The sequence below is a fragment of the Vipera ursinii genome (genome assembly GCF_947247035.1).
Source record: "Vipera ursinii genome assembly, chromosome: 5".
Lineage (NCBI taxonomy): Eukaryota > Metazoa > Chordata > Lepidosauria > Squamata > Viperidae > Vipera > Vipera ursinii.
The window spans coordinates 65,363,054-65,380,553 of NC_139518.1; the positions used below are offsets into that span (position 1 = coordinate 65,363,054).

A 17,500-nucleotide genomic window follows, 5' to 3' on the forward strand; every position below is an offset into this window, starting at 1 on the left:
AGCATCATGTTTGTGATCATGGCTAGCTACATTCTTAAGGGCATAAGATGGGCATGGGGACACAAGTGCTATCTGCTTTTGTTCACATTGTTCAGAATAAGAAAAAGTGTCTGTGTTTCTTTCTCTCTCTGTGTAATATATCTTGGAGGTCATATCTATTTGAGATCATATGACAATAAGCTCCTATTGAGTTTTATTTTTTGTCAATTTAATGAGTACCTTTTGAAAGTCAGAGGTTAATGTGCATCACTACATGCCCTACAATCAAAATTCATAATTTAATTATAAACAGTGTCAAGAAGTAACGTGAAGAAATCATTTTCTGTTTGCAAATAAGCATGGCTTCAGAATTATGAAAGAATTAAAGGTTGAGTTTATCCTGATTTAGGGGAATGCAAGAAGCCATTCTTCAACATTGGTGAATGTAATATAAGTTCAAGGCATCTCATAGAATACAGTATCATTACACCCACATCATAACCTTTGCAATTCACCAGGATTCACTGACCCTCTATATTATTATTTTTTAAGTTACAGGGAGCATGGGACAAAGAACTCTTCTGTCACCAGTGGCAAGGACATATAGATGAATTCAACCTATTGATTTATAAGTCTTAAGGTAGATAAAATAGTTATTATTTGCAGGATTAATTTCTTGCCCAACTAGCTTATAACTTGACATTAGGTCAACTAATTAGACACCAAGTTCTCTGTTAATGCTATTTTTGCATTTCTGTTTCAATTTTTCACCAAATATTGGTTGTGATGTCTGCATCCTGAAACTGTTCTTCCCAGAAGATTCACGTGCCCCTCCTTTCTTATTGTTCTGAAAAAGTATAAACCTAACTTTTATTTTTCAAACAGTTGTCTCCATGTTTGTTATTTCTGTAATAACAAACAGACTAGCATAGTGTCTTCTATTTTTATTGTATTATTTCTTCTGCTGTGGAAGATCATATATGTGGCAAAAAGTAGCCTATTAACGGCATAAATAAACACCATTTTTACCTGAAAAGAAAGCAGAATTTAATGTAATGTTTTCAACTCTCAAAGGAAGATTAGGCAAGATCTGTATTTCAGATCTGTATTATCTGAAAAACATTACTACATTGTCAGTGACAACTTTTTTATTTTAAATATAAATTATTTGGGACAAATGTTATCTCTTTTTCAGTAAAATGTAACCTGTATTGCTTTATACTTTTAGAAATGTATCCATTATTACTCTATAGATTTGTAAGGTATCAGTAGCTCTTTCAATAAAAGTAACTGGGATTGGATTTGGCCTTACGTAAATCCTAGATAAATATCAGATGTTAGATGCTTGAATATGCAACATGCAGTGTTTTATTTTAGAGAATTGAAATTACTTTTCTCTTTGTACACTAACATTTTTAGGGAAAAAAAGGATGAGTAGATATAGTGCCTTAATGTGCTGCAGTAAGACCCAGTCCAGTGAGTGAAGTCATAGTAAATTCTTTACAAAAACTACCATTAATCATCTTTTAAGGTTGTATGCAAACTTACATGCATAATGTATATTTTTCTGATGATTTCAAAAAGCCAAAGTAAAAGAAAATCGAACTGAAACAGAAAAAGCTGTTAGCAAATAAATAGAGAAGAATAGAAAATGGCTGAACATTGCAGATGTTAGATGTTATGAGAAAGTTAAGTCAAAAGCAAATAAAGAAGGAACAACCTTGTTTTTAAAGTGGAATCAGAAAAGCTAATGCATTTTAATGGAATGAATCCAGAGGACAAAGAAACCATGAAAAATAAATAAATATGGTGGTGTGTGGAAAAAAAATGGTGCAAAGAAAGCATTGCAAATTAAAAAGGCATGTAAATGTGTGCCTACCATTTTCCAGATAAGAAGGGGCCGTACCTTCTGAGGGGTCAAGGCGGCGAGCTCGCCTTCCATGTTTGGAGTTGTTGTGTACAAACATGTTGTCTGAGACAGCCAGAACATGGCCATCCACATTGACTGTTGTTGATACAACAACCTGGGGGGTAAAGAAAGAAAAGAAAGACATTTCTTTTTTGAAGCATACACACTCTGAAAATGGGGTGCACCTATTGCAATAAAGCTCATGCTGAAAAAATGTATAATGTTGTATCTATTTTTATGAACTCCGTCTTATTCATAGATGCAATTCAGTCTTTTTTTGGCCAACGCAAGAGATTTTTCTACACATAGTTCCCCTCCCTTCTTCAACACCCTCCACACTAATTAGAGTTTAATCTCCTATTATGCTAACAAATGAATTCAATTCTAGGAAAATATTCTTCCAGTCATTTGTTTCAGAAACACCCCTCTAACCACTCATTTTAAAAGCTACTGTTTTGATTGATCTGTTGATATATTGATTAGATAGTTTATCTAATTAAAATTTGTACACTTGAGACTGTCTTCAAATGAAGAATTGTGAGCACTCAAAGTCAAAGGGGAAAATACTTCATAAATCAGTAGCTATATGTAACTTTCTGCTGTTCTCTTCAGAAATGATCTTTAGGTCATTTTTGCTATCGTATTTACAAAGCAATCTTATAAATAGCTGTTATGGGACAGGGAATTTTCAAAAATAGAAGAATTGTCTCATTTAAAGATTGAAAAGGGGGAAAAAAGAAATGGCATTCCCTTCCACTATAATAAACATTACTATTACTTGGCCTGGTATAATTTGACGCAGGATGGCTTTAGCTTCTTCGTGCAACTCACACAGAACATTTCTTTTGCGTTTTCTAGAATCTGAGAAAAAGAAATCCAGACCAGATATTGACACCTTCTTTGAGATTATATGATTGTAGCTATTCTAGTGCACTATTAAAATATCCTATGGATTACTTAGCAAGATAGAAACAGACATAAGGAGATGTTTACATCCCTTCATCTTTTTTCTGTTTTATTTTTAAAGAATATGCCTTCTTTCTGCATGCAGTACAGAAATATTGTTTCTAGCTATATACAATTCTCTCACATTTCCATTTTTCGTCCTTCAGAGTGAAAAAAAAGACTCACAAAATACGATGAAAAGAACTAGGAGAAGATTAACCTATGTTGGATTTGCACATCTATGTCAGAACAATTCTGATCACCAAAGGGAAAATTATAAATTACTCTCCAAAGAACTTTAAGGTTCTTTGCAGATAACACTAAGCTGGCAGGAATAGCCAACACCCTAGAAGAAAAGCTCAGGATCCAAAAGGTTCTTGAGCAATGAGCCCTATCTAACAAAATGAAATTTAATATAGAGAAAAGCAAGGTTTTACAGCTAGGCAGGAAAAACTAAAGGTACAAGTATAGATTAGGCCAGAGGTAGGCAACCTCGGCTTTTTTTATGACTCATGGACTTCAACTCCCAGAATTCCTCAGTCAGCATAGCTGACTCAGAAATTCTGGGAGTTGAAGTCCATGAGTCATAAAAGAGCCGAAGTTGCCTACCCCTGGATTAGGCGAAACCTGGCACAAAAACAGTAACTATGAAAGGGACCTTGGAGTCCTAGTGGATGATCACTTAAATATAAGCCAGTAGTATGCAGCAGCAACCAAAAAAAGTTAACATAATTCTTGGTTGTATAAACAAAGGCATAGAATTCAAAATCATGCGAAGTATTAGTACCGCTTTATAAAGCTTTAGTAAGACCACACTTGGAATACTGCATCCAGTTTTCATCACCGCATTACAAAAAAGATGTCGAGACTTTGGAAAAAGTGCAGAGAACAACAACTAAGATGAATAAGGGCCCGGAGACTAAAACATTTGATGAAGGTTACAGGAATTGGGTATGGCTAGTCTAGAGAAAAGAAGAACTAGGGGTGACATGATAATGGTGTCCCAGTATTTGAGAGTCTGTCACAAAGAAGAGGGGGACAACTTATTTATCAGAAGGCAAGACAAGAAACAATGAATGGAAACTAATCAAGGAGAGAAGCAATCTGGAATGAAGGAGAAGCTTCCTAACAGTGAGGACAATTAACGGGTGGAACAGCTTGCCTTCAGAAGTGGTAACTGGAGGTTTTTAAGAGAAGACGAGAAAGCCACCTGCTTGAGCAGGAGCTTGGTAGAAGACCTCCAAGGTCCCTTCCAACTCTATTCTGATTGATTGAATGCATGCTTAATGTGTGATAACTAATGTTTTCTCCAACTGAAAACAGCATAGTGAATATGAATATCAGAAACGACTTCAGGCACTTCTAATTCAGAAAGTAGCCATAATCAACTTAATTCATATGTTGATTTATTCTACCATGACAATGGTTTTTCCTTTCTTATCTTTAATTGGAGATCTTCTATTTCCAAGTTCAGAAGCACATTTAACCCTGGCTATTACTATCGCTGTGTCCACCACAGGAAAGTGATGGATAAGGCTTTCCAACTATTTCTTAGCACAAATTTTAAAATGAATACTTACAAAAATGAAAATTCTCGCATTAACATCTGTCCATTAGATGTTAGGTGCCATTTTACTGTAATGATCAATTATATCATTATAATGAAAAGCCTTTCCTATTGCATTCCATATATAGACTTGTAAGACACTTTCGTATGTTGTATTTATTGTTAAGGATCCTATATGTGCTTATAAGTCTACAAATCAAACTTAGAAAATTATATCACAAACTGAGACAGAAACTCCAGTGACAACAATGTGTATAGTACTTAAGGTTTGACTAGGTTAAGTATTTGACTAGACCAAAAAAATCTAGATGCACTTTCAGCCATAGATACTCATAGAGAAACAAAATAAATGGAACCACACACTTATTCTCCATCCAAATACCTTACAGCAGGGGTCCCCAACCCCGGTCAGCTGCTGGCACCGGTCCATGGCCTGTAGGGAACCAGCCCGCACAAGCGGCAGGAGAGCACGCAAAGCTTCATTTACACATGCACGGGATCTAGGCTGCATGTGCTAAACCATCCCTCCCCTACTGCTACTGCCGGCGCCAGTCCATGGAACCAGAAAGATTGGGGACTGCTGCCTTACAGGATTTTTGTGAGTCTCTATTGCCTTGAGATCCTGGAGATAAGGTAAGATATTAATCTAATATATAAATAAATAAAAATGTTTCACTACTTCTGTACAGTCATTTCTCTAGGTATCTGCGCTTCTTTTTCTAATGAACCACTTCTTATTTTTCTAGTGCTGAGATTAGGGAAGTTTCTATGCATATTGACAAAAAAATCACACATTTCTTGAAAGAAAAGAAAGGAAGAAAGGAACAACTTACAATGGTATCACAGATAAATTAATGCAATATACTTTCCCTTTGGAAACCAGTGAGTACAAGGCATCAGATGTAAATTCTTTTATATTTTCAATGTTTTAGATCACCTTTGATCCTGTTTTTTTTCCACATGCTCTAATTAGCTATCAGCTATTATAGCACCTTCTCCTGTATATTCGGCCTCCTCTGAGGCAGCCATCTGTGTTCCCCTTGAGAAAAGCCTGAGGGTGTTTCTCTAGAAGTCTGCGATTCTGCAGCCTGCACTGTTTTCTCAGGAAAAAAAAAAAAGCAAAACATCTCCCCCCCCCCCGCAAAAATACACATGCACAGACTGTATTTTTGCCTTGGTTATCCATTTTAAGGGGCTCGCACTGTTAACTATTTACAACATTTTAAATTTCATCCTATCTATAGTTGCCTTATTAAGGCAGTGGTTTTTAGCTTTCATGAGTTGTAAGACGATTCATACACCACATAAAGTTTAAAGTGTTTTTAGGACTGAATTGTCAAAACAGTTGTCCGTAGAATGAAACATATTTAAGTAGAGTCCTAAACCAAGTTTTTGCCTCTTTTTTTTTTCTCTAACTGATAGACCCACAATATAATTTTTAAAGGATAAAGTCTTTAAATATGCACTACAAATTTATCAGTGAGTACCAATATGGGGGAAAGAGGGTGGCTGTCTCAGACACAAAAGTATGTTTCATATTCTCTTTAGTTTTATTTGATTGGCTCATTTTTGCCATGCTTCTAATGAAAACGCTGGCACATATATTTTTAAAACAGGTTTAAAATCTTGTTTAAGACCTGACATCCTGTTAAATCTACTTAAACATTGTAAGAAGTCGGCTTATTATCTATGGAAGCTGAAGGAAGACTTTTTAGGAGTTCTGTTACCAGCTACATGATTACTTATGACTGGTGTGGCAAGTGGATATTTCTACTAATTCCAGGTTTTAAGTTCAGGTAATGCAAATTTCAAAGACTTTATCGATCTTTTAAAATGTATTTTATAAGTCTACCAACTGGAAAAAAAGTAAAAGAAAAATCTTCAGTTAGAACTGCACTTAGCACAAGTAGTCTTCACTTAATGACTAGCCACTGAATGACCATTCAGAGTTATGACAGCCTTGGGAAGGGTGCTTTACAATCTGCACAGCATTTCCAACTATTGTAAAATGTTGCCCTCTCCCTCCCTATGGTCATGTGACCTCATGCCAGGGTTTAGCTCATGTTTATAACCAGTTGCAATATCCTGTGGTCTTATGATCATGATTTGCAACTCTGGTGCCATTTTTCATCAAACGCTCGTCGGGTATGCCGGATTAGCTTAATGTGGTTCAATTAACTAGCATGGTGACTTACTTTACGACAGTTTTAAAAATGGTCACAAAATCAAATTAGGTCATGTGGTGGCAAGCATATCAACTGCCCTGAATTATAACCAAAATTCCAAGGGTTTTCCTAAATCAAGGACCATCTGTATGTTTCATTTTATGGATAATTGTACTTTATGTCTTTCAGTGGATCATTATTATCAATGATACATGAACTTAAGATGCATGAAAATGAGAACTTTATGAAGTTATTTTTAAGTGTTACCTTTGTATTTCCTACACAGGTATTTATGGTAGAATGAATCATTTTATTGAATTGGGAAACTATGCATATCAACCCTCTGCTATAGCCTTTAATAATGCTGTTATTCTATTATGTTATTTTTTAACATTTTTCTTAATTGCTCCCATTTCGTGAAAGTAATTATCTGTTAAAGCATAAACTGTTCTATAGTAGTTTGGATTAACCAAGGTAGATTTGGAAAACAATTCTACTTCTCCCATGTTAATATTTTAAAAAATATACTACATAAAAATTACAATGATGAATCCAACTTTCAAGAAATTCTTTTTCTACAGAAATTATATTCTATTATAATTTTTTGCGAAGAATACAGTAATTCAATAGCATAGAGAAAGCTCTGAAGGTAGGGAAATTATTATCAGATATTTCCAAGTTCTTTTTTTCTTTTCTTTTCTTTTTTTTTGCAAGGAGAAACAGTCCTGCTTAGGTCTATTCAGTTCATCATAAGAGAAATAACTAAAATGGGAAGTAGAAGAACAAGACAGAATTTCTGTTTCACTCCTGAAGGAGAACTGAAAATATAACTTGCAATTAAATTAGACAAACAATTACTGGGGAAATGACAAACCTTGGTTAAATTTGCTGCTTTGAATGTTCTTTCTAAAGAAAAAAATAGTACTGAAATAATATAATAGGCTTTCCCTCTGTAAAAATCCTTACAAATCGTCTGTATGTAATTTTAATTCTTTTTTAAAACAGTACCTGGAATCTTCGCATATCGCGTGGGTTGCCTGCATTCTTCAGACAGTTTTGATTGCACTTGAGGAAAAACTTTAGAAAAAATCTACAAAAATACAAAATTAGAATTTGTTAGAAAAATCAGGCATTAAGAATAAATGTTTAAGCATGTAATATGTTGTTGCTACAAATGGCAAGTGATGGATAGCTGAAAATATACTCATTTTATAAAGTAGTAAAGTAGTAAAGTAGTAATATATCCAGACTGAAGATTTTTCTTATAGCAACAATATATATGATCTTCCTATATTTGAGCAAAATATATTTGGCCATCCAAAAGTGCAGTTCAGTGCAAACCTATTTAATAATATTAATGTTGCAATCCTAATAATGTTTATTCAGGTCTATCCATGATTCAGATGTCAGAATATCTACAATTTTACACCACCTTATTCAAGAATATGTTCCGCAAAATTCAGCAATATTAATTTTATCTGACATATATTATATTAGTATAGAAACAGAAACCAACATAAAATAAATGGCTGGGGTACTTGACATTATTACGGGGTATTACAATTTTCTACATGCTTTAGTAAAGAAGAATTATAGATGGCCCAATTGGCTGCACAGTATGCAATCTGCTTCCTGATACATGTGGAAAAATGCATTTGGTTTATTTCATCCAGAATGGGTTTATCCCTACGAAGAAGTCTCCAAAATCTCACCATTCAAAGTTCAAAGTAAAATAAACAAATAAACAAAACTTATTTATTTATTTTATTGCATTTATATACTGCCCTTTCCCTGAGGACTCAGGGCAGTTTACAGGGAGTTAAAAATCAATCATACAAAAGTTAAAACCCAATTTAAAAAATATTAAATCAACCCTGTACTATTAAAAACCCCAATTAAAATGAATGTCTCCTCAGCCTGGGCCCGAGAGCTCAAAGAGCCAGGTCTTCAGGCCCCAGCGGAATGATCGGAGGTCGGGGGCAGTCCTCAGCTCCACCGTCAGCTGGTTCCAGAGGGCAGGCGCCCCCACTGAGAAGGCCCTATCCCTATCCCTTATAATCACTTTAGCAATTCCTGATGAAGAAGGCAGCTTGAAAACTGGTAGGATTTTTTAACCCTGAATGCCAGCTAAATCCTAACACAGTAGATCAAGAAACAAATTGTGCTACTACAACACAACCACAGAAAATGCCTAATGGAATTCTCCAGTAAGAAATGTAGGCATGTTGATATCGTGGGATTCTCAACCATAGACACAGCATTTAATTGTTTATGAATCCCCCTTCCCCTCCCATTTTGTCTGAATAAATCCATGAGTTGTATCATGGATTTAGCAGAGCTACTGGAGAAGGTAAGTGGACAGCCACTGAAATGTTTTTGACATATCTATACTCATAAAATCTGAGCATCAAAACTTGATGCAATCCCTGGGGAGAAAGTACCAACTCTTCAAATGGCCATAAACAAATGCTATCATCTAATCCAAACCAGGTGAGGCTGATCTAGTAAGGCCCAATAGTATTTTCCTAGAAAATACTGGTGTGTGTATGGGGGGGGGGGGAAACCATGGAAACAAGAGTGAGACACTTTGAAAGGCAAGAGCCAATTTGGTGTAGCAATTAAGGCATCAGGCTAGAAACTTAGATGCTATGAGTTCTAGTCCCACCTTAAGTGTGAAACTAGCCGGGTGACCTTCCAACAGTTATTGTTTCTTAGTCCTAGGAAGGAAGCCATGGCAAACCACTTCCAAAATCTTGCCCCCCCCCCAAAATGGCAGTGACTTGCCCAGGCAGTCACCAGCAGTCAACACAGGTTTGAAGGTACAATGAATGAATGAATGAATGAATGAATGAATGAATGAATGAATCTGAAAGGCAGTATGTTTGCAAGATTTTCAGCCTTGATCTTGATAGCCTCCAGAAATAGGGAAGGAAGGGTCCTGTACCAGACTCACAGGATGATATTATTATTATTATTATTATTATTATTATTATTATTATTATTATTATTATTATTATTATTATTATTATTATTATTATTTATAACAGAACAGAATAACAGAGCTGGAAGGGACCTTGTAGGTCTTCTAGTCCAACCCCCTGCTCAAGCAGGAGACCCTATCCCATTTCAGAGGGGTGGCTGTCCAGTCTCTTCTTAAAAGTCTCTAGTGATGGAGCACCCACAATTTCTGAAGGTAAGCTGTTCTATTGGTTAATTATTCTAACTATCAGAAAATTTCTTCTTATTTATAGATTGATTCTCTCCTTGGTTAGTTTCCAACCACTGCTTCTTTTATTATTATTATTATTATTATTATTATTATTATTATTATTATTATTATTATTATTATTATTATTAATCATCGCACAGTCGCCAGATGTTCAGTCTGGATTTGGCATTTTTGTCTACCTATCAAATCCTTACCAAGGACCTGAGTTAGGCAGATGTGGATGTTTGATATCGTCGCCAGATGGAAGCACTTCCTAGTAAGGCCGCCTTTTGCAATTGACTAATGGTGAATTTGTCACTGCCAATGGTGTTCAAGTGGTGCTCCAGTTGTTTTGGGATTGTACCCAAAGCGCCTATTACTATTGGTACTACCCTTGCTATTATTATTGTTGTTGTTGTTGTTATTATTATTATCTTTTATTCATTAAACATGAACCTCAGTCAACTGAACATTCAAATTGACTGGCGCTGATGGTTGACACGGGTTGCTGCCAGCATCCTAGGTATCAACCAGGTACCTCCTTAAAATGTAGGATGTTCCGAGTAGCACAGTTTTTTGTAGCATTGCTGAAGTTATTGTAGAAAGCTGCAATTTCTTGATGTATTTTGCAAAGTTTGTGGACATAGTTCCCAGTGCCCTGATGACAATGGGTATCACTGTTACATGTTTCATCCATAATCACACAGTTTCAATGGCCAGGTCGCGATATTTCATATTTTTTTCCAGTTCACAGGCCAGTTTCCAGGACACAGGCAAGTTGTATTATTATTGTTGTTGTTGTTGTTGTTCTTCTTCTTATTATTATTATTCCAATGTCTTTTCCTGAAATCAAGTTTCTGGCCTGAGGAGTAGCAGAAGGAGTATCAGTGAGTCCAACATCTGGCAGCAGCGCAGTTGGCAAGTAAGTAAAAAGATCTGTACAGTGGTACTTTGATACTCAACTGCTTTGAAACTCATCAAATTTTGTACTCAACACATTTTAATGTGAAAATTTTGCCCTGGTACTCATCATTTATTTGGTACTCAACACACAAGCTAGAACATGTTGGTATCTATTGCCTTGGGACTCAGTACATTATTCCTTATGGGAAAACTTTGTTGGCACACATCGTTTTTGCATCTCCCGGAACCAATTAATGATGAGTACCAAGGTACCACTGTAGTTGCTATACCTATTCTTGGGGAAGCCACCATCTCTCCTTTCACTTCCTTTTACTGGGGTAGATCATTTAGAAAATGTAGTTTTCTTAAGCAATTCCATCTGCTGATATTCCATCTGGAGAGCATGAATAGACTGAAGAAGAGCTGAGAGAATCTTAAACAAGTTCTGATACATGTTAGCAAGATGAAAAAACCTGAAGTAACCACTGTACTTTCAGCATCTGCCACTGTAAGAGATTTTCTTTAAAGGGAGATTTTGAAGCAGGATGATTCATTGCTTACTAAAGAGGAGGAAAATTTGCTTCCAAAATGCTGGTATTTGCAGAAGGAGTCTTCACAGAAATAAGGACATAACCAGAAGATACAATAACTAATTTTCTGTGAGATTTTGGATACTATTTTATATGAACTCTCAGGATAATAGATTCAATAAACACTTGCCTCCAATCCAGAGGGAATTTCTACAATGAAATTCCTACATTTCATGTAGGAATTTCTACATATGATCTTTAATAAAGCTAACATTCAAAATAGTATATACAATCAAGTGTTTGCCTCTTTCATCAATTCTTTTCAGCTAAATTGGTAAAAGTAGATATGATAGTTATATACTAAGATGGGATCCATTTTGTTTCTTTTGGTTTTTAATAGATTGAATAAAGACTAGATTCTTTCTTCCTCTGAACATCTATTAAAGAGTATTGAAGAAGCACAACAGCCAACACAGCCCTAATAATAATTAAAAACAACACAGACAATTCACTTAAAAAAGGAAATGTAAGGAATACATTCAGTGATATTTCTTATTTGATATATCAAATCAAGACACTTGACACAATTAAGTACAGTTAAGTATTGTGTGCTCTTAAAGCAGTTTTCTAAAACTTGGTATGTTATTTTTCAATTTAAAAAGTCAAATATCTCTAACGACTATAATTGAGCATGAAGTGTCTATTCCATCTATGAGTTGTAGCATTTCCTAAACTTTAAAAAAATGTATTAGGAATAGAAGGAATCGTACAATCAACTGGGCTCTGGAGTTCTTATTCAATGAGCAAGAAAAAAAGTTTTTTGAATACATATCAATCCAGGTTTAGAAGGGAATTCCTTATCTTTTGAAATCAAATCAACATGTCAGTGTCTATGAGAATTCATATTGATTCCCTTCATTTGATGCTAATATTCAGAGGGGAAAAAATAAATATTTATTTATTTATTTATTTTAATTCCATTTATATCCCGCCCTTCTCCGAAGACTCAGGGCGGCTTACAAGCTTAGCAGTAGCCTTCATTCTATGTATATGCCTGCTTGTTAGGGGTTTCACACAAACCCCAAGCGGCATTATTACAAAGTCAGCTTAATTGCCCCCAACAATCTGGGTCCTCATTTTACCTACCTCAGAAGGATGGAAGGCTGAGTCAACCTTGAGCCTGGTGGGACTCGAACCTGCGCTAATTGCAGGCAGCTGGTGTTACTTAAGGAGGCATTAGCCCACTGCTCCACCAAGGCTCATAATATGATGAACTTTAATCCTATCTCAGTTCTGCCCACACCCTGTCTCTTCTGCAGGTCTTGTAAGGAAGGTAAATATTGAGAATAATGTGAAAATCATTTATTGGAAAGAGTAGCTGCCCTTAGTAAACTCTATGGAACTGTAAGAAGATATACACTGTGGTTCTTTCCCCCTTTGCCTGTTATTTACTCACAATGGGAAAGGTGTTTGTTTCTGAGTCTTATCTTCCTTAGAGAAATCTTTTGTTTGAAAATTATTAAGTTTCTGCTCAAATGCCACCTGTTGATCTACTTTCTTGTCTTTTTCTTGCCATATCATTTGCTAAGTAGAGTTCTAATAAGAATAATAAAAAATAGGTTCTTGGGAAGAACTTTTGCTAAAAACTTGCAGCTGCAACTTCACATTGCTGTGAACAGATCATCATAATTTATTCATTAATTACAATATGTTATTATGGGCTATCAAATGGGTGTCAGCACTTAGTGATTAACTAGAGAGATTTGCCATGTACCAATTTTCACAGAAATGGTATAAATATGAAACTTATTATAGAAATTAGAAAAATATGCAGGACAGTGAATGTAATTTATGAAAGGCTGAGGTCAAAAACCTTTGGAAGAGGATAGATTATTAAGAGAAAAGGAGTTTCCTCTTATTTTAATTAATAATTTCTAAATCATTATTTCACACTTATCTTGAATAAAACCCTACACATCTTGCCATATTCTGAAAAGGGAATTAAGAATAGAATTGGGATGCTCAAGATGAAATATCCTTTTTTCACCCAAACTCTCTTATAAAGTTTAGGAAAGAAAATAAATTTCCATGTTCAATATTATATATTCATTTTCCAGGATAAGTAGTTGGGACTGGAACTTCTAGGACTCTGGGATTGTCGTACATGGCAGTCATGTAACTCTGGGATGCTGCAACCATTGTGGGTACATGCTAGTTTCCAAGTGGCCAAATTTCAATCATGTGACCACGGAGATCTTGAAATGGTCAGACGTTTGAGAACTAGCCATAAGTCACTTTTTTCAGTGCCATTGTAACTCATGAAACAAATTGGTCCTGAGGCAAAAATTACCTGAACCACATGTAGGCCAGTAGCTGTTCTCCCACTAAAGCAGGGCTATCAAATTGGCGGCCCACGGGCCAGACACATCATGTGCGGGCCATGCCCACCCCACCTCCACAAAGGCAAAAACCATCATGATACGTCACGATACATCACATGACGCGATCGAGTTTGACACCCGTGCACTAGTGGTTCACATTTCAAGAATTGTTTTCCTTTAAGTATTTCCTTCATAGTGGTATGTTTTATTCAATGGTACCTTCTCCATGTGAAAAATTAAGCTTAGCCACCTACTATTCCTCTTGAGAAACAGCTTCGTTTAAAATAATTGTAGCTAATCACATTCTGTCTACATGATCTGTTGCTCTAAAGAAAAAAAACCCGTAGAAGAAAAATGACTAAATACTTTGCGTAACAGGTAAAGTAATCATATATTATAAATCTGAGAGCAAAAACAAGATAAATCTTCGAACTATTAATAATGATTTTGATTTGGGAGCAGTCAAATAGATAAATTGAACTAAAGACAAAAATGACCCAAGGTGTCATTTATATTGTATATATAAAATATTACACATATTTTTTGTTCATGATCTATTTAATCGTGACACAAGCAGAAAACACTGTAATAAGAACAAGGGCACTGAGTCTGATGAAGAAGGGGGAAAAAGTTAAGATATGTAATTATAATGATTTATGCAATCGTTCTTTTCTTCTGTCACTTCCATCCCTTTCATAGTGATGGAATTAGCTGGTTTGTAAATGTATTTTCATTGATCCATAAATTCTGTCTCTCTTATTTAGAACTATACTTTCTGGATGAATCTAGTAGATACAGATAGTTCCCCTGCACTATTGAATTTTTGAGACGATCCTTTTAATAAATGAGTTGTATATTTTGAAAGAAAACATATATAGCTCTATGAGACAGTTGGACAGGTGTAGTGAGTTTTTGCTACCTTGCACAAAATACATGAATGGCTTAAATATATTCCCTTTTCTAATTCTGAAACTCTTAATTTTTTTAATTGCCTGTCTCTGAATCTTTTTAATATTTTTCTTGGTCTGGGTGCTCCAGTGCTGATTTTATCCAGGTAAAGAAGAGTGACCAGAGATGAGACCTAACTAATCTTGGATAGTACAGCAGAACTACAGCAAAGGCACAATTCCTAGCTCCTGCCTGATTGACTTGTCTCAGAGCATGCCCTGCTGCCCAACCTAATGGGAGAGTTAGTAACAAAGGGAGTAAGTGCTCACTGAAACACATTTATTTACATTCCCAGACCAATAAAACACAAATGCAGAATTCAAAATTCAGAAATCTCAATAAAACAGGTATGATTTATTTTTTGAAAAAAGCCCTGAAGGTATTAATAAATGAAAAGAGTATATCACCCAGCCTTTGCATCCCATAGCTACTGCAAGAAACTTGGCAACCTTGTAAGATTGTAATTTCAGAAAGAAGCCTAAAATATCTGATAATTAGGTTTATGAGTGCCAGATGCCATGGCAACACAAGGGGCAGTGTAGCAAAGGGTTACTGACCTTACTCTGTATCTGAGCAGAAGCACATATGATTGTTATGTGAGAGACTAGTATATTTGCCTATGGTCTTCAAAATAGGTGAAAATTTGAAACTAGGTTAAAAAAAATCTCCTTATGTGACACATTCACGATGTTGTAGAAGTAGCTACATCATTTCCAAATTATGGATCAGATCCCAACTCAACTATCGTGTTTAATTTGGTTATCATATATTAAGAAGTCAGAAAAATTGGAAAAAGGTGCAGGTTTAATAAGGATGATCAGGCCTTGAAATGAAATCTTATGAGAATTATGGAACTGGATAGGTTTATCAGAGAAAAGATGACTGAGGAGAGATGTGGTAGTACCTTTAAATCCATAAGGGGTGTAATAAATAAGAAAGTGAGTGTAAGACCAAGAATAATCTTAAATTATATCAAGACTGGTTCAAGTTGAATGTTAAGACAATTCACTAAAAATAAGAATAGTTTACCAGAAGAACCAAGGTCAAGGCAAGTGATAAGTTTTCCATCATTAGATATATTCAAGCAGAAGCTAAACAGTTTTTCATCAGAGATACCTTAATTTGGATTTCTGCACTCAGCATGATAGTGAACTTAATGGATACTTTTAACTTAACCAGGTCATGGTTAAGATGGTGCAGTTTTATGGTGTGATTATGCCATCATGAATTCAAGTCTACACTTAAATATCTTTTTGCTTCATGTCCACTTAGAGCACAAACAACTGAAATAAGTACGAAAGCATGACAGAATAATAAAATCACAAGTTTATGATTCTTTCATGCTTTCATACTTATTGCAGTAATCCATAAGACTTTCTTTGTGCTGTAAGTGGACATGAAAGCATAGAGATGTTTAAGTGTAGTCTTAAATTCATTATGGCATAATGACATCATATAACTGCATGATCTTAACCATGGCCTGGTCAAGTTGTTAATCCAAATCTCCCCCAGTCCAGAAAAGAAAGGTGAGATTTTATTATAGTTAATATCCAAAATTACTTAGCATTACCTTCATTTTGATTTTGTTAGCTAATATAATAAGAGTTCGGAAATCTGGTTACTTGGAATTACCTTCAGTTTAATTTTGTGAGCTGATATAGCTAGAGTTTGGAAACTTGGTTACAATTCAGATGCTCCCTTTTTTTCTCTTTATCCGATATCAAAAGTGCTTTAAGCATAATTATCTTCTGTCTCATTCTAAAATCCTTCAACATACAAACTGTAAAAGTTTGTTTCATGTAAAATGGAATAATGAGCTGCAGTGTGGTTATATCAGTTTAGATTTTTACTGCCATTTTACGATAGCTGAAGCTTCAATTTATCATTAAATTAAAATGCACTCTAAGTAGAATATAGTAAAAAGAGAGGAATTTGATAAAGAATATATTTTGAACTCATTTCAAGTCACCACCATTATTGTTTTCGTAGCGCTTGAAACAACACAACTAACAGTGCTACCCTCACTTGCTCTTTCACACACCCAAACACAACACCAACCTAAAAACCCAAGGTTTATAAAGTTCGAATTAAATGGGATGCTGATAGTCCCCGCTATAAAGACATTATAAAAACATCGGTTAAGTTCTCCCATTTTAGAACAAAATAGACTAAGAGGTGCATCAAAGCTGTATGAGCTATGAGAGAGGTTGCTGTGCAGAAATTGAAACAATGCTGACTTCTCCATTATAAGCTTCCCAAACATGTGGCCCAACATAGAACATCGAAAACCTGGCCTCTGTTTTCCACTACAAAAATACACTAACATTTTTTTTTATTTTTCACATTTCTGTACCATCCTTCTCTGTCAAAGAGGGAAATACACAGATGGACAACACATATTGTATGTACCCTTCCTGATTAGATCCTCAATACACACACACACACACACACTCATACCACAAATTACTTCACAACACAGAAGAAAATACAGATGCCTCCTATGGCCAGTATTAATAAAGAAGATGGAAAGAAATCAAGACATGAGGCTTCTTGCAATATCTGTAGGCAGATTCATAGACATTCTTATGGTTTTAGTTATACAAGAGGACTAATGGGTTGAAATGGGCAATGAGATGGCCACAAATAATTTTCTAAATCACAGACATGGTAGCCCTAATAGAAGTACTGCGTTTAAATAGCTGACTGTTTAAATACAGAACTAAGTAAGGGCACATTTTTGTACGTCCTCTGGAGGATGACTCTTGTCAAAAGGGGGGGGGTCAATTTTCCGCTCAGAAGGATTTTGAGAACTTCATAGGCTTTTTTAAAAATCAACAATTTTGACATTAGGCTTCTTGATTTTCCTTTGAACATATTGCTAAAGGAAGGGCACAAGACCTCTCAATTAAACTGCATTATCTATGACAAGGATTCATTATTTTGAAATCAAAATTACATCTTTTAT

At 35.2% G+C, this 17,500-nt stretch overlaps 1 protein-coding gene across 5 annotated transcripts in view; it reads right to left on the bottom strand.

Annotated features, from left to right (window-relative positions):
- The window catches only part of EBF3 (EBF transcription factor 3), a 194,199-nt gene that overhangs the window by 55,848 nt on the left and 120,851 nt on the right, over positions 1-17,500 (bottom strand). For 3 of the 5 annotated variants that reach the window (XM_083364114.1, XM_083364111.1, XM_083364113.1), the window contains exons 7-8: positions 7,574-7,655; positions 1,886-2,003 (exon numbers count right to left, since the gene is read on the bottom strand). In XM_083364114.1, coding sequence (XP_083220240.1) covers positions 1,886-2,003; positions 7,574-7,655 — 200 coding nt within the window. Of the gene's footprint in view, positions 1-1,858; positions 2,004-7,573; positions 7,656-17,500 lie in introns of all 5 variants that reach the window. The other 2 variants (XM_083364112.1, XM_083364110.1) reach the window with 1 other exon arrangement.